At 51.4% G+C, this 16,150-nt stretch overlaps 1 protein-coding gene and 1 long non-coding RNA gene across 2 annotated transcripts; one reads left to right on the plus strand and one right to left on the minus strand.

Moving 5' to 3' along the window:
- Nucleotides 1-137: 137 nt before the first annotated feature.
- On the minus strand, nt 138-14,383 carry tmem67 (transmembrane protein 67). The gene is made up of 28 exons (XM_047050215.1): nt 14,155-14,383; nt 13,770-13,858; nt 13,574-13,664; nt 13,366-13,465; nt 13,124-13,193; nt 12,300-12,380; nt 11,788-11,850; nt 11,485-11,639; nt 11,237-11,345; nt 10,977-11,063; nt 9,816-9,881; nt 9,483-9,636; nt 9,230-9,350; nt 9,032-9,137; nt 8,906-8,962; nt 8,714-8,812; nt 7,514-7,612; nt 6,106-6,192; nt 5,918-6,017; nt 5,702-5,841; nt 5,276-5,416; nt 4,736-4,816; nt 4,367-4,483; nt 3,900-4,016; nt 3,702-3,809; nt 1,476-1,578; nt 498-640; nt 138-405 (listed from the first exon to the last, which is right to left on the minus strand). Exons 1-28 carry the CDS (start codon nt 14,345-14,347, stop codon nt 325-327), a joined length of 2,958 nt encoding a protein of 985 aa, XP_046906171.1. The 5' UTR covers nt 14,348-14,383; the 3' UTR covers nt 138-324.
- LOC124487853 lies at nt 1,853-3,315 on the plus strand. Its single transcript, XR_006958550.1, has 3 exons — nt 1,853-2,181; nt 2,558-3,025; nt 3,132-3,315. It is a non-coding gene; the product is annotated as an uncharacterized LOC124487853 (long non-coding RNA).
- Nucleotides 14,384-16,150: the final 1,767 nt, after the last annotated feature.

Here is a 16,150-nt window from a genome sequence, read left to right on the forward strand (position 1 = left end):
GAGTTTACCATTGGTACCTGTGTGTTAGTGATGAAATGTCAGCAGCAATGCGTTAGATTTGTGAAATGTTTCTGCAGCAATGTGTTTAAAGTTGGGTAATTTAGTCAAACATTATTAGAACTGAAAACGTAATAAGTCACATTTATTTTATTTATTATAAAACATCAAATACAAAAGCGCAATCAGATATTTACATCATTTGCCAGGCGGTGAACAATTAGTAAAATACTGTATCTGTGTAAACAAATGGTACAAAATCACATGTACAAAACAGAAATGCTCTGGACACATAACTACGAAGGCTTAGACAGCAGGAAAATAACCCTAGATAAGGAACCTCTGATCCACCAATGTCTTGTTTGCAAGATTTCTCCGGCCAAAAGCGTTGCGGATTAAACAGATGATCTGAAAAACAAATGTGAATCTTTATCTGGTGCTCAAACATCAAGGAACTTCTTGTTGTGCAACTTCATCCCCATACACACACACGCACGCACCATCTGCTGTAGATATGTGAGCACAGCAGCCAGGGTGAAGCTCTGAGCCCCAAGGTCCACCACGCAGAAGAACAGGGTGTCGAAGATCAGCAGGGTGGCCTCGTTCCCGTAGAACAACATGTCACTGAACGAGTGGGACTCATCTGCAGGAACACACACACACAGCCAGGAGACACTCAGGAACACACACACACAGCCAGGAGACACACAGGAACACACACACACACAGCCAGGAGACACTCAGGAACACACACACACAGCCAGGAGACACACAGGAACACACACACACACAGCCAGGAGACACGCAGGAACACACACACACACACACACACAGCCAGGAGACACACAGGAACACACACACACACACAGCCAGGAGACACAGCCAGGAGACACACAGCCAGGAGACACACTCACACACAGGAACACACACACAGCCAGGAGACACACAGCCAGGAGACACACAGGAACACACAGCCAGGAGACACACACACACACACAGCCAGGAGACACACAGGAACACACACACACACAGCCAGGAGACACACAGGAACACACACACACAGCCAGGAGACACACAGGAACACACACACACACAGCCAGGAGACACGCAGGAACACACACACACACACACAGCCAGGAGACACACAGGAACACACACACACACACAGCCAGGAGACACAGCCAGGAGACACACAGCCAGGAGACACACTCACACACAGGAACACACACACACACACAGCCAGGAGACACACAGCCAGGAGACACACAGGAACACACAGCCAGGAGACACACACACACACACAGCCAGGACACACAGGAACACACACACACAGGAACACACACACACAGCCAAGAGACACACAGGAACACACTCACAGGAACACACGCACACACAGGAAGGAAACACAAGTCAACAATGCTCTTGATTCTATACTAAATGACCATCCTAAACAGAGGTTGGTCAAATGAGCTCAATACCGTTATAGAAGATGCTTTTGTCGATCGGCTCCATGAACTCCATCCCAATGACCTTCTCAAGCAGGAGCTTGTCCTTCACTACGTAGTCCATGTCCCGATGGGCCTACACAGGAAACACAGCTCACTGGTCTGGACCACCCATACTGGTCTGGACCACCCATACTGGTCTGGACCACCCATACTGGTCTGGACCACCCATACTGGTCAGGGTCAGGGTTAGGGTCAGGGTGAGGGTTAGGGTCAGGGTTAGGGTCAGGGTTAGGGTCAGGGTCAGGGTTAGGGTCAGGGTCAGGGTTAGGGTTAGGGTCAGGGTCAGGGTCAGGGTCAGGGTTAGGGTCAGGGTCAGGGTTAGGGTCAGGGTTAGGGTTAGGGTTAGGTTTCAGAAAGGTCTCAACCCATTACTGGGTGGGAGTTTGCGCTGGCGCAAGTACAATGTGCTTGATTGCTATGCTTTATTATTCCCTTAGAAAAAGTAAAGCAGGAAATTTGTAATCTATCAATATATAAGAAGAATTGAAGGTGTTTTTCAGGTAAGTCTTGAGGTAGGTTTTACACAATCTATTCTAAGGTGAGTACTATTGGTTCTTCTAGGTATTATTATGTATAATTTTTGTAAACAATGTTTTAACTGTTTTTCTTCTCCCTAGGAATCCATCCTTTCACCGAGAACTGTGATTGGCCGCTTGTCATCAATTCGCTCCACACGGTAAGTATTTTTAAGTATTTGTTACAGTAAAAATTAATAAGTGCAACTGTAATTTGGAGTTGGGATTCAACCATATTGCAGGGCAACCAAGCCTATCCACACAAATATAATAAATCAAAATTCATAGTATCATATTACAACAAGAAATATATATTTTAACATATATATATAAGAAAACTTGACAATATGGGAATCCCAAAAGGTCCGTATGAGCTACCGATACTCTCCAGGCGGAGTCGAACTGTATCCTCCTACCTCTACTTTACTGTATATCACAAAGGGACATGTAATACATTTTAATATTTTTCATTCAGACCCAACGGGTCGATGGTTTTCAATAAATGTATCCATGTTCTTTCTGCTTTTTGTCTTACAGCTCTGGACCAATCCTTCTGGCTTTCCAGTCCTTCAATTCTCATATTTAAAACCCCATGTGCTATAAAATGTCTATATAGGACCGTATCTTCATTTCCTCTCCTGACTTGGTATTTATGTTGTGTAAGGCGAGTTTGCATGGAGTGTTTAGTTTCCCCTATGTATAGTTTTTGGCACCTCGCACACCTAATGGCATAGACCGTATTAGGAGTCCCAAAAGCTATTTGGTTCCTAATCGGTACCCCTCTACCTGAATACCTATTCCCAATATAGGTATTCCAGTTAAAGTGATTATTTTCCTCGGGAGATACCGCCGGTTTTCCATTTAGGTTGGAATGCACCAGTCTATCCTTGAGATTCTTGTTTCTCCTATATGCAGAAATTAGTTTAAAACGCCCCAAGTCTCCCAAGTCTGCCTGGGCCTGTTGGAAATGAAGCCTCAATTGACCACCCAAACGTCCCAAAGGTTGTGAGTATGTTGTCACCACAGGTATCATTTCTTTAGCTTCCCTCTCCACCACATACCTTCCATTCACTTCGAATATTGTTTTTACTTCCTGTTTTATTTCCCTCAGGAACCGCCGAGAGTAACCCCGAGGCCTGAGGGCTTTAAACAGGATGGATGTCGCCTCCTCCACATCACTCAGGTAAGTACAAATACGATGGAATCTTATTAACTGTGATTTTACTAGTCCTCTGTAGGTATGTTTAGGATGATAGCTCTGTTTGTGAAGCAAGGCATGTCTATCGGTCTCCTTAAAGAAGACTTTATGGTTAGGGTTAGGGTTAGGGTCAGGGTTAGGGTTAGGGTCAGGGTTAGGGTTAGGGTCAGGGTTTGGGTCAGGGTTAGGGTCAGGGTTAGGGTTAGGGTCAGGGTTAGGGTTAGGGTTAGGGTCAGGGTTAGGGTCAGGGTTAGGGTTTGGGTCAGGGTTAGGGTCAGGGTCAGGATTAGGGTCAGGGTTAGGGTCAGGGTCAGGATTAGGGTCAGGGTTAGGGTTAGGGTCAGGGTTTGGGTCAGTGTGAGGGTTAGGGTCAGGGTCAGGGTAAGGGTCAGGGTTAGGGTCAGGTTGGTTTGGCTGTTCTATGACACTAACTCAAGGATGGTCCTTTACTAGCAATGATGTGTGAGTGTACGTGCGACTGACGTGGTCTATGATGGAGCCTAGGAAGCGGTTCATGGTGTGGTAGGCCTTGGTGCTCTGGTCAAAGGGGTTGTTCAAGGACGCGTCCACCAACCGTGACGGGCCGTTCCTCTGGAGTACACAGGAGAGTCATCGTCACCCCTGTGACATATCTACAGGACTTAATACAACCATCCATCCCTCCCTTAAACACACACACACCCTGCTGAGGGGTTCCCGTATGCGGTCGTACTGCTGCCTGAGGCGGTTGGTGATGGATATCTGGAAGGTCTGGGTGTCGGTGTTGGGAAGCAGACCTCTCTGACCACACAGGGCCTCCTTCACACAGAGGACAGGGAGAGTGTTAGAGAGACAGACAGAGGCATTAGGAGGGAAGAGCAAGAGATGGAAAGTGAGAGAGAGAAGGCAACACAGGAGGGGGTGTATACAAGAGAGATGCAGTAGCAGGTGGGAGTGTGTGGAGGTGTGTGGGTGTGGAGGATGTCACTGTGTGGAGGATGTCACTGTGTGGAGGATGTCACTGTGTGGAGGATGTCACTGTGTGGAGGTGTGTGGGTGTGGAGGATGTCACTGTGTGGAGGATGTCACTGTGTGGAGGATGTCACTGTGTGGAGGATGTCACTGTGTGGAGGTGTGTGGGTGTGGAGGATTTCACTGTGTGGACGTACAGCCTCTCTCTTCAGGTTGCTGTTCATCTCCTCCATGTTGGTGTCAGCGTGGCCGTGAACAGAACGCCCATGGATGTAATAACCAAAACACCTGTGTGACAGCAGGAGTACAGAGACCTACACACACACACACACACACACACACACTTAGAACAGCTGTGACTGCAGCAGTGCAGACCTACACACACTAAGAACAGCTGTGACTGCAGCAGTGCAGACCTACACACACTAAGAACAGACCATGTTTCCTGTGTCAAAGTGTTTGCCCGAGGTCTTACTCACGTTACTAATGGAGCAGAGGTCTTACTCACGTTACTAATGGAGCAGAGGTCTTACTCACGTTACTAATGCAGCACAGGTCTTACTCACGTTACTAATGGAGCACAGGTCGACAAACTGCCGGATCTTATCTTCCACAAAGCGCTCGTGGAACACCGTGAAGAACACCATCTGTCCAAACACACAACACATGTTCTATCATCCTGGACTGTGTGTAGAGGCGGGTGTTGTGTTCGAACAGAGATACGGGACCCTCCATTGAGGCCAGTTGCCGTCTCCCCCTCACCCAGGTGTACCTGCAGTAGGCCCCTCCCCCTCACCCAGGTGTACCTGCAGTAGGCCCCTCCCCCTCACCCAGGTGTACCTGCAGTAGGCCCCTCCCCCTCACCCAGGTGTACCTGCAGTAGGCCCCTCCCCCTCACCCAGGTGTACCTGCAGTAGGCCCCTCCCCCTCACCCAGGTGTACCTGCAGTAGGCCCCTCCCCCTCACCCAGGTGTACCTACAGTAGGCCCTTCCCCCTCACCCAGGTGTACCTGCAGTAGGCCCCTCCCCCTCACCCAGGTGTACCTGCAGTAGGCCCCTCCCCCTCACCCAGGTGTACCTACAGTAGGCCCCTCACCCAAGTGTACCTGCAGTAGTCCCAGGCAGAGCCAGAGGGAGGCTGCCAGGCCGTAGCGCAGTGTCAGGCTGGAGGGAGGGCTGAAGGCCTGCGGGGGGCGCTCCAGCACGGCCCAGGGCTCTCTGAGGGTCAGACTGGAGAAACCCACCACCTGGACAGAGACACAGGATGGGACAGGCTGGGACAGGGCAGAGACACAGGATGGAACAGGCTAGGACAGGACAGAGACACAGGATGGGACAGGACAGAGACACAGGATGGGACAGGGCAGAGACACAGGATGGGACAGGCTGGGACAGGGCAGAGACACAGGATGGGACAGGCTAGGACAGGACAGAGACACAGGATGGGACAGGCTGGGACAGGACAGAGACACAGGATGGGACAGGCTAGGACAGGACAGAGACACAGGATGGGACAGGCTGTAGGTTTGTACCTCGAGAAGAAAGAGAACAGCCATGATTTGGAAGGTTGGGTTAATCTTGCGGATAGTCTGAATCTCGTTCCACTCGTTGGCAACAAAGTAAGTCCTCCAGATACTGACAGGAGATGGTTCCCGTTTCCCCTCAGCACAACCTGACAACACACACAGTAGATACTAGACACTGCTCTGATCACATGGACTCATCTAGAGGAGGTCCTGCGTATGTACCCTGGACAGTCCTGTTGGCTTTGCCGCGTGGTCTTTCCCAGTCTATGAGGAACACGTCCACAGACAGCTGCAACACCAGCTTGTGGAGAAACTGAACAGTCTGAAACACAGATGCAGACAATGACCAGAAACAGAATTCCTTGACTTACAGACACACACACAGTAAACTGAGCAGGATGAGGCCTCACCTTTAGTGCGAAGGCACAGCCAATGTAGGTCACAAAACGCTCCTCTTGTGCAGGCAACGGCAAAAGCACAGAGACAAACTGCTGGGCCTGAAAACACGAGGGACATTAGATCACATGCAGCATATCTGATTTTCATGAAGCTAGCCTGGTATAGAGAGACAACAAGGGATAACAGGACAGGAAAAGGGGGGAGCAGAGAGGGGCAGAGAGGAGAAAGGGGAGGAGGGAGGAGATGGGAGGAGAGAGGGGAGGAGAGAGGGGAGGAGAGGAGAGATGGGAGGAGAGGGGAGATGGGAGGAGAGGGGAGATGGGAGGAGAGAGGGGAGGAGAGAGGGGAGGAAAGGGGAGATGGGAGGAGAGAGGGGAGGAGAGGAGAGGGGAGATGGGAGGAGAGGGGAGATGGGAGGAGAGATGGGAGGAGAGAGGGGAGGAGAGAGGGGAGGAGAGAGGGGAGGAGAGATGGGAGGAGAGAGGGGAGGCGAGGGGAGATTGGAGGAGAGAGGGGAGGAGAGGGGAGATGGGAGGAGAGAGGGGAGGAGAGGGGAGATGGGAGGAGAGGGGAGATGGGAGGAGAGGGGAGATGGGAGGAGAGAGGGGAGGACAGAGGGAGATGGGAGGGGAGAGGGAAGGAGAGAGGGGAGGAACTTGCCTCTAGCGTCTGAGAGTGCAGCCCAGAAAAAAAGAAGATATGGAATAACCAAACATTTTACAAATGAAAGAGATAACTGAATAAACTACCGTATTTCTTCGAAAAACGCTGCAGCGTTTAAAAAGAAAAAAGCGTTCATTTTTGGTGTGGCGTTTATTCGAGGGAGGCGATTATTCAAATTAATTGATTATTTGTAGCTGCAGTGCAGCCATAGACAACTTTGTTGCTGGCATTGTGACAAATGAATAATGCAGCTAAAACGCAGGTTTCATTTACTGCTGCTGACCTTCTTGTCTATTCTTTGTTTGTCTATGAATGCGGCAACTCCCTATCTCATTGGCTATCAAGTAGGTGTGCATTGGTGGTAGTCTCAAATACAAGTGTTCCACATTGTGTAGAAATCTGAAGCAGCATGCCTAAATGTTCATACGCGTTAGCTTTCAAACAGAAAGCTGTGCAGAAAGTTATGCACATGTGTAATAAATACTGGGGTTGAATTTAACCGTTTTCAGATTTTTTTGATGCAGCGTTTATTCGAGGGCGGCGTTTATTCGAGGGCGGCGTTTATTTGAAGAAATACGGTATACATATTTAGTAAATGAAAGAGATAACTGAAAAAACTATATTTATTTTGTAAATGAAAGAGATAACTGAATAAATTATATATTTTTAGTAAATGATACAACATTGGGAGAATGTCTCCCATGTTAGTCACACTGTGGATGTATAACAGCCTTGGATGAGTCTCACTGTGCTGACCTTGTAGAAGATGAGCCAGTAGAGTCCGGTTCCCCAGGTAATGATGAAGAACACGTTGGCCAGATCTCCAGCATAGAACAACAGGAACTTCATCACAGTCTGAGAGAGGGAGAGAGGGGGGGGAGAACGAGAAAGAGGGAGAGAAACTCTTCAATAACAGTAGTCTGTGGGACAGAAAGTCTTCAATAACACTAGTCTGTGGGACAGAAAGTCTTCAATAACACTAGTCTGTGGGACAGAAAGTCTTCAATAACACTAGTCTGTGGGAAAAGAGGAAAGAGCAACAGCACTTTGAACTTATTTTCGTAACGGGAGTGGTGTGATAGTGAGGGATCATCTCAGGGTCAGGTGAGGGGTCATCTCAGGGTCAGGTGAGATGAGGGGTCATCCCAGGGTCAGGTGATAGTGAGGGATCATCTCAGGGTCAGGTGAGGGGTCATCTCAGGGTCAGGTGAGATGAGGGGTCATCTCAGGGTCAGGTGATAGTGAGGGATCATCTCAGGGTCAGGTGAGGGGTCATCTCAGGGTCAGGTGAGATGAGGGGTCATTTCAGGGTCAGGTGATAGTGAGGGATCATCTCAGGGTCAGGTGAGGGGTCATCTCAGGGTCAGGTGAGGGGTCATCCCAGGGTCAGGTGAGGGGTCATCTCAGGGTCAGGTGAGATGAGGGGTCATCCCAGGGTCAGGTGAGAGTGAGGGGTCATCCCAGGGTCAGGTGAGAGTGAGGGATCATCTCAGGGTCAGGTGAGATGAGGGGTCATCTCAGGGTCAGGTGAGGGGTCATCCCAGGGTCAGGTGAGGGGTCATCTCAGGGTCAGGTGAGATGAGGGGTCATCTCAGGGTCAGGTAAGGGATCATCTCAGGGTCAGGTGAGGGGCCATCCCAGGGTCAGGTGATAGTGAGGGGTCATCCCAGGGTCAGGTGAGATGAGGGGTCATCCCAGGGTCAGGTGAGAGTGAGGGGTCATCCCAGGGTCAGGTGAGAGTGAGGGGTCATCCCAGGGTCAGGTGAGGGGTCATCCCAGGGTCAGGTGAGAGTGAGGGGTCATCCCAGTGTCAGGTGATAGTGAGGGGTCATCTCAGGGTCAGGTGATAGTGAGGGGTCATCTCAGGGTCAGGTGAGGGGTCATCCCAGGGTCAGGTGAGATGAGGGGTCATCCCAGGGTCAGGTGAGAGTGAGGGGTCATCCCAGGGTCAGGTACCTCCATGTCGATGAGGGGTGAGCCCATCCTCCTCTTCCAGCTGGCTGTCTTCAGGAGCGAGTACAGGACAGCTACACCACCCAGCACCCCTAGAGCCACCTGCTCCACACACAGAGAGAGAGAGGCCCTGCTTAGTATGGACTGCTTACTCTGGATCTATACCACTGATGACTTACTGAGGTAGTGACTCACGTCTGTTTTGATGCGAGCCTCATTTTGGTCCATTTCGTAATTGACTGCAAACGACACCTGAAAACACAGGGTGGGGTCACTGACTGCTGTGTGTTTGTAGGTGTGTGTGAACATTGGGGGACTTACTGAAACAGTCTGTGTGTTGGAGTCTGTGATGAGGATGTCAGAGTAGGCCACAGACAGTAGGGGGGGGAACACCTGGCCCCTCTGGGTTTCTGGGACCAACTGGAACCTGTGCCAGGAAACACAGCAGAAACACTCAAAAGAGGAGGTGCCAAAATGGCCATAAAAACAGTTGACAACTCATGGTAACTGGTGACCCACTTTATGTTGATGCTGCTAGCGATGCGGAGGACTTTAGGCAAAGAGCTGAGACTGTTCTCTCTCCCACTGAGAGTGTCCACCAACAGCAGACGCCTCGACAGGTACCAGTCATTCATGTTTCCTGGAAAAACACACACACACACGTAAGAACATGGCATCATATAGACGCTTTACACTCTGTGAAGAGTGCATTGTGTCTAGTGTGTACTGGAATATCAAATGTTGTCCAGCTGCACATCCCACCATCTCTCACCCTGGTTGGTAAACAGGCCGTTGAACTGTTGGTTAAGGTTGCGTGTGGGGAGGGGGATGAGACGTTGGCTCCCTCCGTTACTCACATCCACAAACACGTCGTAGAATACAGGCTCAGGGTACACACGCAGCAGCTCTGCTACAGAGAGCACACACTACACACACACACATGCACACACACAGGATAGAACAACCGCTCAAATAAAACACTAAAAGGTTTGCACACCAGATGGGCTGTAGTCGTTACAATGCAATGCTTCTTATTTAGATGATAAGATCTTTAAGCATAGAGCAACATCAGAGATTTCATGACAGTAACTGAACAGACACTCACACTCTCTTGGAAGGCTGTGCCAAAGGTGTAGGCTGCTCTCTGTCTCCTGGCTGAATCAGGACACAGCTGGGAGACACAGAAAGACATTCACTCTATATGTCTTTACAGCATGACCGTACTTTACTAGCATACTCTACTGCAGTGGTTCCTAACCCTGGTCCTCAGGGCCCCCTGTCCTCAGGCCCCCCTGTCCTCAGGCCCCCCTGTCCTCAGGCCCCCCCTGTCCTCAGGCCCCCCTGTCCATAGACCCCCCCTGTCCTCAGGCCCCCCTGTCCTCAGGCCCCCCTGTCCTCAGGCCCCCCTGTCCATAGACCCCCCCTGTCCTCAGGCCCCCCTGTCCTCAGGCCCCCTGTCCTCAGGCCCCCCTGTCCTCAGGGCCCCCTGTCCTCAGGCCCCCCCTGTCCTCAGGCCCCCCTGTCCTCAGGGCCCCCTGTCCTCAGGCCCCCCTGTCCATAGACCCCCCCTGTCCTCAGGCCCCCCTGTCCTCAGGCCCCCCCTGTCCTCAGGCCCCCCCTGTCCTCAGGCCCCCCTGTCCTCAGGCCCCCCTGTCCTCAGGCCCCCCTGTCCTCAGGGCCCCCTGTCCTCAGGCCCCCCTGTCCTCAGGCCCCCCTGTCCTCAGGGCCCCCTGTCCTCAGGCCCCCCTGTCCTCAGGCCCCCCTGTCCTCAGGGCCCCCTGTCCTCAGGCCCCCCTGTCCTCAGGGCCCCCTGTCCTCAGGGCAGCCCTGTCCTCCATGTTTTAGATGTTTCCCTGCTCCAACACACCTGATTCAAATGAATGGTCATAAGCAGGCTTCTGCAGAGCTGGATAATGACCCATTCATTTGAATCAGGTGTGTTGGAGCAGGGAAAATCTAAAACATGCAGGGCAGGTGGTCCCTGAGGACAGGGGGGCCTGAGGACAGGGGTATATATCGGCCTTTACTTTGATATATATACTATTTACTATGTACTAAGATGATATATATATATATCATATATCGGCCTTTAATTTGTTCCCACTAGCCCAGCTCTGTTGTAGTGCTACTTAAGAACCACTGTCCCTGGTCCGGAGCCGGTTCTTAGGCTGTTGAAAGAGAAAGAACTGGTTCGAGATTAAGCACTGGCTCCGAACCAGCACCCAAAATGCGTTGATGGAAAAGGGCTACCATTGGACACCCTCACCTGCAGGTTAGCTCCTCCCACCTGCTCCCAGGACAGGAAGTCTCCCCTGGCGTTGTACACAGCAGCCAGCAGCTTGATGTCTGTGTTCTGGGGGACACAGGACTGTTGGTTACTGCTTTGCTTCGGAACAATATGCAAGTTAAAGTAGCTGGGATGTAGTGGGCTGGCTTTGTCGCAGGTAATGCTGTGATTGAGATGTTGTATGGTGAGCTGTTGTGGTAGAGTGAAGCTAGTGGCCTAGCGTTAGTTCTTGTTCAGACCCGGTTGTTTCCCTTGAAGCTGAACCCTGTAGGCAGTGGATCGGTCTGCAGCACGCGATTGGCCAGGCCTGGCTGGTCTCCATAGTAAAGCCACGGCAGATTGGCCCTCCTGAAGTCACATGGGAATGAAGGACCATGATTGTCTGTTTACAGGACAGGGTCAAAAAACAAATATTCCTACACACAAGACCCTAGTATAATCGCTCGCACTATTGTAAGCATTCCCGGATGACAGCTGGAGATGTTACCAGTAGGAGATGTCCTGGGTGGATCCCAGGGCGGCGGTTGACCTGAACACGGTGTTGAAGAGACCACAGGCATCCATGCTGGCACTGCTGAAGGAGTGCATGTTCATCACACACATGTTGCCCAGAGCCTGGCAGGCTGTCCGGTTAGAGAACACCTGCAGACAACAAACACACGCATGTGCACACAACAGATCAGACACACTGTGATTGGCTCAGGACACACAAGCGCAGGTAGACAGGTGATGGCAGGTGATGACAGGTGATGGCAGGTGATGACAGGTGATGGCAGGAGGCAGTATTCACCAGGCATGCAGCTGCAGAGGAGTACAGGTTTTTGGAGAACCACGCTGACTGGACCGGAAGAGCCTGTGGGAGACACAGGGGAGACACAGGGGAGGAGACACGGGGGAGGAGACACGGGGGAGGAGACGCGGGGGAGGAGACGCGGGGGAGGAGACACGGGGGAGACGACAGGAGACAAGGGGGAGACACGGGGGAGACGACAGGAGACGAGGGGGAGACACGGGGGAGACGACAGGAGACGAGGGGGAGATACGGGGGAGACGACAGGAGAGACGGGGGAGACAACAGGAGACGAGGGGGAGACACGGGGGAGACGACAGGAGACGAGGGGGAGACGACAGGAGAGACGGGGGAGACAACAGGAGTCGAGGGGGAGACACAGGGGAGACAACAGGAGACACGGGGGAGGTGACAGGAGACAGAAATTACGAGTGATAGTAAAATCATTGTCCCAAAAATGTTGTACTGTCTGGGAGGCACTTGAGAGATGGCTGTTCAGTCTGTGCACTTACCAGCTGAGCAAAGTTAACATGTGTGTTGACTGTAGCAGGAAGGTTGTTAGGGGGGGCTGCTGGGAAACACAGTCCTCCGGCCTGAGAAGGAACACACCACATCCATCCCTCAGGCAGGTACACCACATCCCTCAGGCAGGAACTCACCACATCCATCCCCTCAGGCAGGCTCACCACATCCATCCCTCAGGCAGGTACACCACATCCATCCCTCAGGCAGGCTCACCACATCTCTCAGGCAGGTACACCACATCCATCCCTCAGACAGGCTCACCACATCCATCCCTCAGGCAGGCTCACCACATCCATCCCTCAGGCAGGTACACCACATCCATCCCTCAGGCAGGTACACCACATCCATCCCTCAGACAGGCTCACCACATCCATCCCTCAGGCAGGTACACCACATCCATCCCTCAGGCAGGCTTACCACATCCATCCCTCAGGCAGGCTCACCACATCCATCCCTCAGACAGGCTCACCACATCCATCCCTCAGGCAGGCTTACCACATCCATCCCTCAGGCAGGCTCACCACATCCATCCCTCAGGCAGGTACACCACATCCATCTCTCAGGCAGGTACACCACATCCATCCCCTCAGGCAGGTACACCACATCCATCCCTCAGGCAGGCTCACCACATCCATCTCTCAGGCAGGTACACCACATCCATCCCTCAGACAGGCTCACCACATCCATCTCTCAGGAAGGTACACCACATCCATCTCTCAGGCAGGTACACCACATCCTGCCTCAGGCAGGCTCTGGGGGAGAAGTACTTCACAAGCTCACCTACAGTTGAGAAACCCTGAAAAAAACTCACCAGGATGTTGGGGGAGCCACACGTGCAGGAGGAGGTGGTGTTGATGAAGGTGGCCTGACATCTCTCACATCTGACAACACAAAGCAGCCCAGCACAAAGACCAGGACGGGCCCTTTTCTATAAAGGTAGTTTACCAAATAAGCCTGGTAAACTCGCTTTATGGAACAGGCCTCTGGTTTCCACAGTTATGATGACCATACATCTACAACATGGCTGCTGAGGTGACAGGTAGCCGTTGGTACCTGTTACCACGGCGGTCAGGGGCTGAGAACGTGGGTGCAGCTCCGCTGCACACCTCACACACAGCTTCTTCTAGAAGATTCCCTTGAACATCCCTTTCCACTGAAAATTACAGATTCAAGAAAACCTTGGCTCACACTTACCACCAAGTATGATGTCATTATAACAGCAGTCACACAGGAATGCATGTCTGTTCTTTCAGACACTCACCCAGAATAGCGCCTGACGGGCACTGGCACCTCCCTGTCTCTGTAAGACTGCCTGGGCACTGAATGCACCAATATCCATCTTCAGTTACTGCCTACAGAGGGGGGAAGGGGGCACATCCAGATGAATACGATTAAAAGCTCACAGTACTTGGACAAGACTAATACATACTGTAAGCGTTCAGTCGGTGACTGCTTACAGGTCTGTCTGGGGGGCACTGTTGGCAGGTGATGGACGCTGCCGCTGCCGAGAGAATCCGGAACCCTGGCTGGCACTCACAACTCAATCCTGAAGAAGGCAGAAATTAGACAGGTTAAAAAAGAATAACTATTTACCTAATAAACCATTTCTCAAATACGTTTGCTAGATCAGACATTCCTACCCACATGGGTATGCAGAGGCCAACTGACTCAAAAACATTGTCAAAAAGATGCATGGCTATGCTACGTTAGCTTACGTTATATGCTAGGCTAGGCTAGCTACTACAGATAAAGGCAGCTAGCCTTGCGCTACAATATGTGCTTTTCTCTGATTCAGCTAAAGCTATCTACTGTAGTGCTGGTTAGCTAGCCATTGATACGCACCATCTGCACTCTTTTTCTGACTTGAACCGCATTTTAAACACGACAGACTAGATATATCGAAATACTGTTCCGTGCCGCAGTCTGATGGCCCCTGAAATGATATTGCAAACTGCTGACAGTAAAGTAAATTAGATTTTATTAAAAGAAATAAAGTCAGTGTGCAGAAGTCAACGGATAGCGTCTCCGTCGCCATGGTAAAGTCTTGTTAACTTTATGTTATTTACCCACAACCCCCTTCTGCCTTAATGCACATGCGCCTCATCCCTCCCCCTTTCCCCCCTCATAGCCACCCAGATAGCGCGCGTGTTCATGTGCAAACTGTATCTGTTCGAAAAACGAGCCTCTTCTGCTTTGGCTGAATACTGCATTTTACTGCAGTTATTAAAACCAGTATCTGATGCGTTGAAATTCACCACATATAAAATTGTGTTAGTCTGCTGGGATTTATATTAGTATTTTTTGCAAGTCTGTGGAGGAAACTGGATCAACATGACCATAGTACGGTTGCTGGGTCTGAGGCAGTTTCTGAAGACATACATAGATTTTTTCACGAGTTGTACAAGGGAGTCAGATGGCTGAGCGGTTAGGGAATCGGGCTATTAATCAGAAGGTTTCTGGTTCGATTTCTGGACGTGCCAATGACGTTGTGTCCTTGGGCAAGGCACTTCACCCTACTTGCCTCAGGGGGGAATGTCCCTGTACTTGCTGTAAGTCGCTCTGGATAAGAGCGTCTGCTAAATGACTAAATGTAAATGTTAAATGTAATGTACATTCCAGATGTCCTTCTCTCACAGCATGGACTGGGGACTTGTACGGACCGGTCTCTGAAGGTTGTTCACAGTCACCCTCAAGGGCCAGATACAGCTCCCCCTCTCCGGTAGCAAAGTACTGCATCGTGATAAGAAATCTTCCTGATAAGGCAACAAAGACTGAAATTAAAGAATGATTAGGATGTCAGAACATCCCCTGCAACAGGGTCACACACCTACTGGACACAGGAGCTCAGTTACAGCTTTTGTCATATTTTACCACCCAGACAGCTATGTGTATGCTATGAATCTGAATGGCTGCTATCTGGGATCCCATGCCATTGATGTCTCCTCAGTCACTAAGGAGAAGATGCAGGAAATGTTCAATAGGCATAAGCCTAAAACTTTTTCTGAAAAGCAAGACCTGGTTTCAAAAGACAAACACACAAGCAGGCACAAAAGTAAGAAGAGGTTGAGAGTATACTGCGGAGGGAGCTGAAGCCCAGAGAGGAGGCTCCTGTCCCCCTGCACAGGCTCCTGCCCCCCCCCTGCACAGGCTCCTGCCCCCCCCCTGCACAGGCTCCTGGCCCCCCCCTGCACAGGCTCCTGGCCCCCCCCTGCACAGGCTCCTGCCCCCCCCCTGCACAGGCTCCTGCCCCCTGCACAGGCTCCTAGCCCCCCCTGCACAGGCTCCTGCCCCCCCCCCCCCTGCACAGGCTCCTGCCCCCTGCACAGGCTCCTGCCCCCCCCCCCCTGCACAGGCTCCTAGCCCCCCCTGCACAGGCTCCTGCCCCCTGCACAGGCTCCTGCCCCCTGCACAGGCTCCTGACAGGAAGAGGAGGCGAAGGCCCCGACGGCGAGCAAAGGAGGGGTCCCTTCACAAACAGGACCAGCTGTGGGGTGAGTCTAGGGGGATGAATGGGAGCTATGGTGAACTTTCCCAGCCAGTGCTGGGGTATCAGGCATGGGGAAGGGGAAACAAACGTTCCCACTGAACTAAGGGCAGAGGAACTGTAATTGGGAGAAGATAGTTTGTCCTGGGAAGGCTACCAAGTTACAGATGTGATTCCCCTACAGGCATCACACTGAATACCTCACACCTGTTAGTATGGAAGCTTCCAGCAGGTGTGAAGACAGAGATAAAGGAATTGTTCAGCCAATTTGAACGGAACGAGAACGTAACTTTGGCACTTATTTTGTTTTTTTCATAATGTATGCTTCATGTTTGGCTACCCACAATGTTTGGG

Source organism: Hypomesus transpacificus, unplaced genomic scaffold (assembly GCF_021917145.1).
Source record: "Hypomesus transpacificus isolate Combined female unplaced genomic scaffold, fHypTra1 scaffold_101, whole genome shotgun sequence".
NCBI classification, from domain to species: Eukaryota; Metazoa; Chordata; class Actinopteri; order Osmeriformes; family Osmeridae; genus Hypomesus; species Hypomesus transpacificus.

Coding starts and splice junctions, on each gene's coding strand:
- tmem67 (XM_047050215.1), bottom strand. CDS start 14,347: ATGGCGACGGAGACGCTATCCGTTGACTTCTGCACACTGACTTTATTT. Junction 6,018..6,105: donor GCTGTGCCTTCGCACTAAAG/GTGAGGCCTCAT, acceptor TCTGTGTTTCAG/ACTGTTCAGTTTCTCCACAA. Junction 1,579..3,701: donor TAGGCTCCATCATAGACCAC/GTCAGTCGCACG, acceptor TTTCCTGTGTAG/GCCCATCGGGACATGGACTA.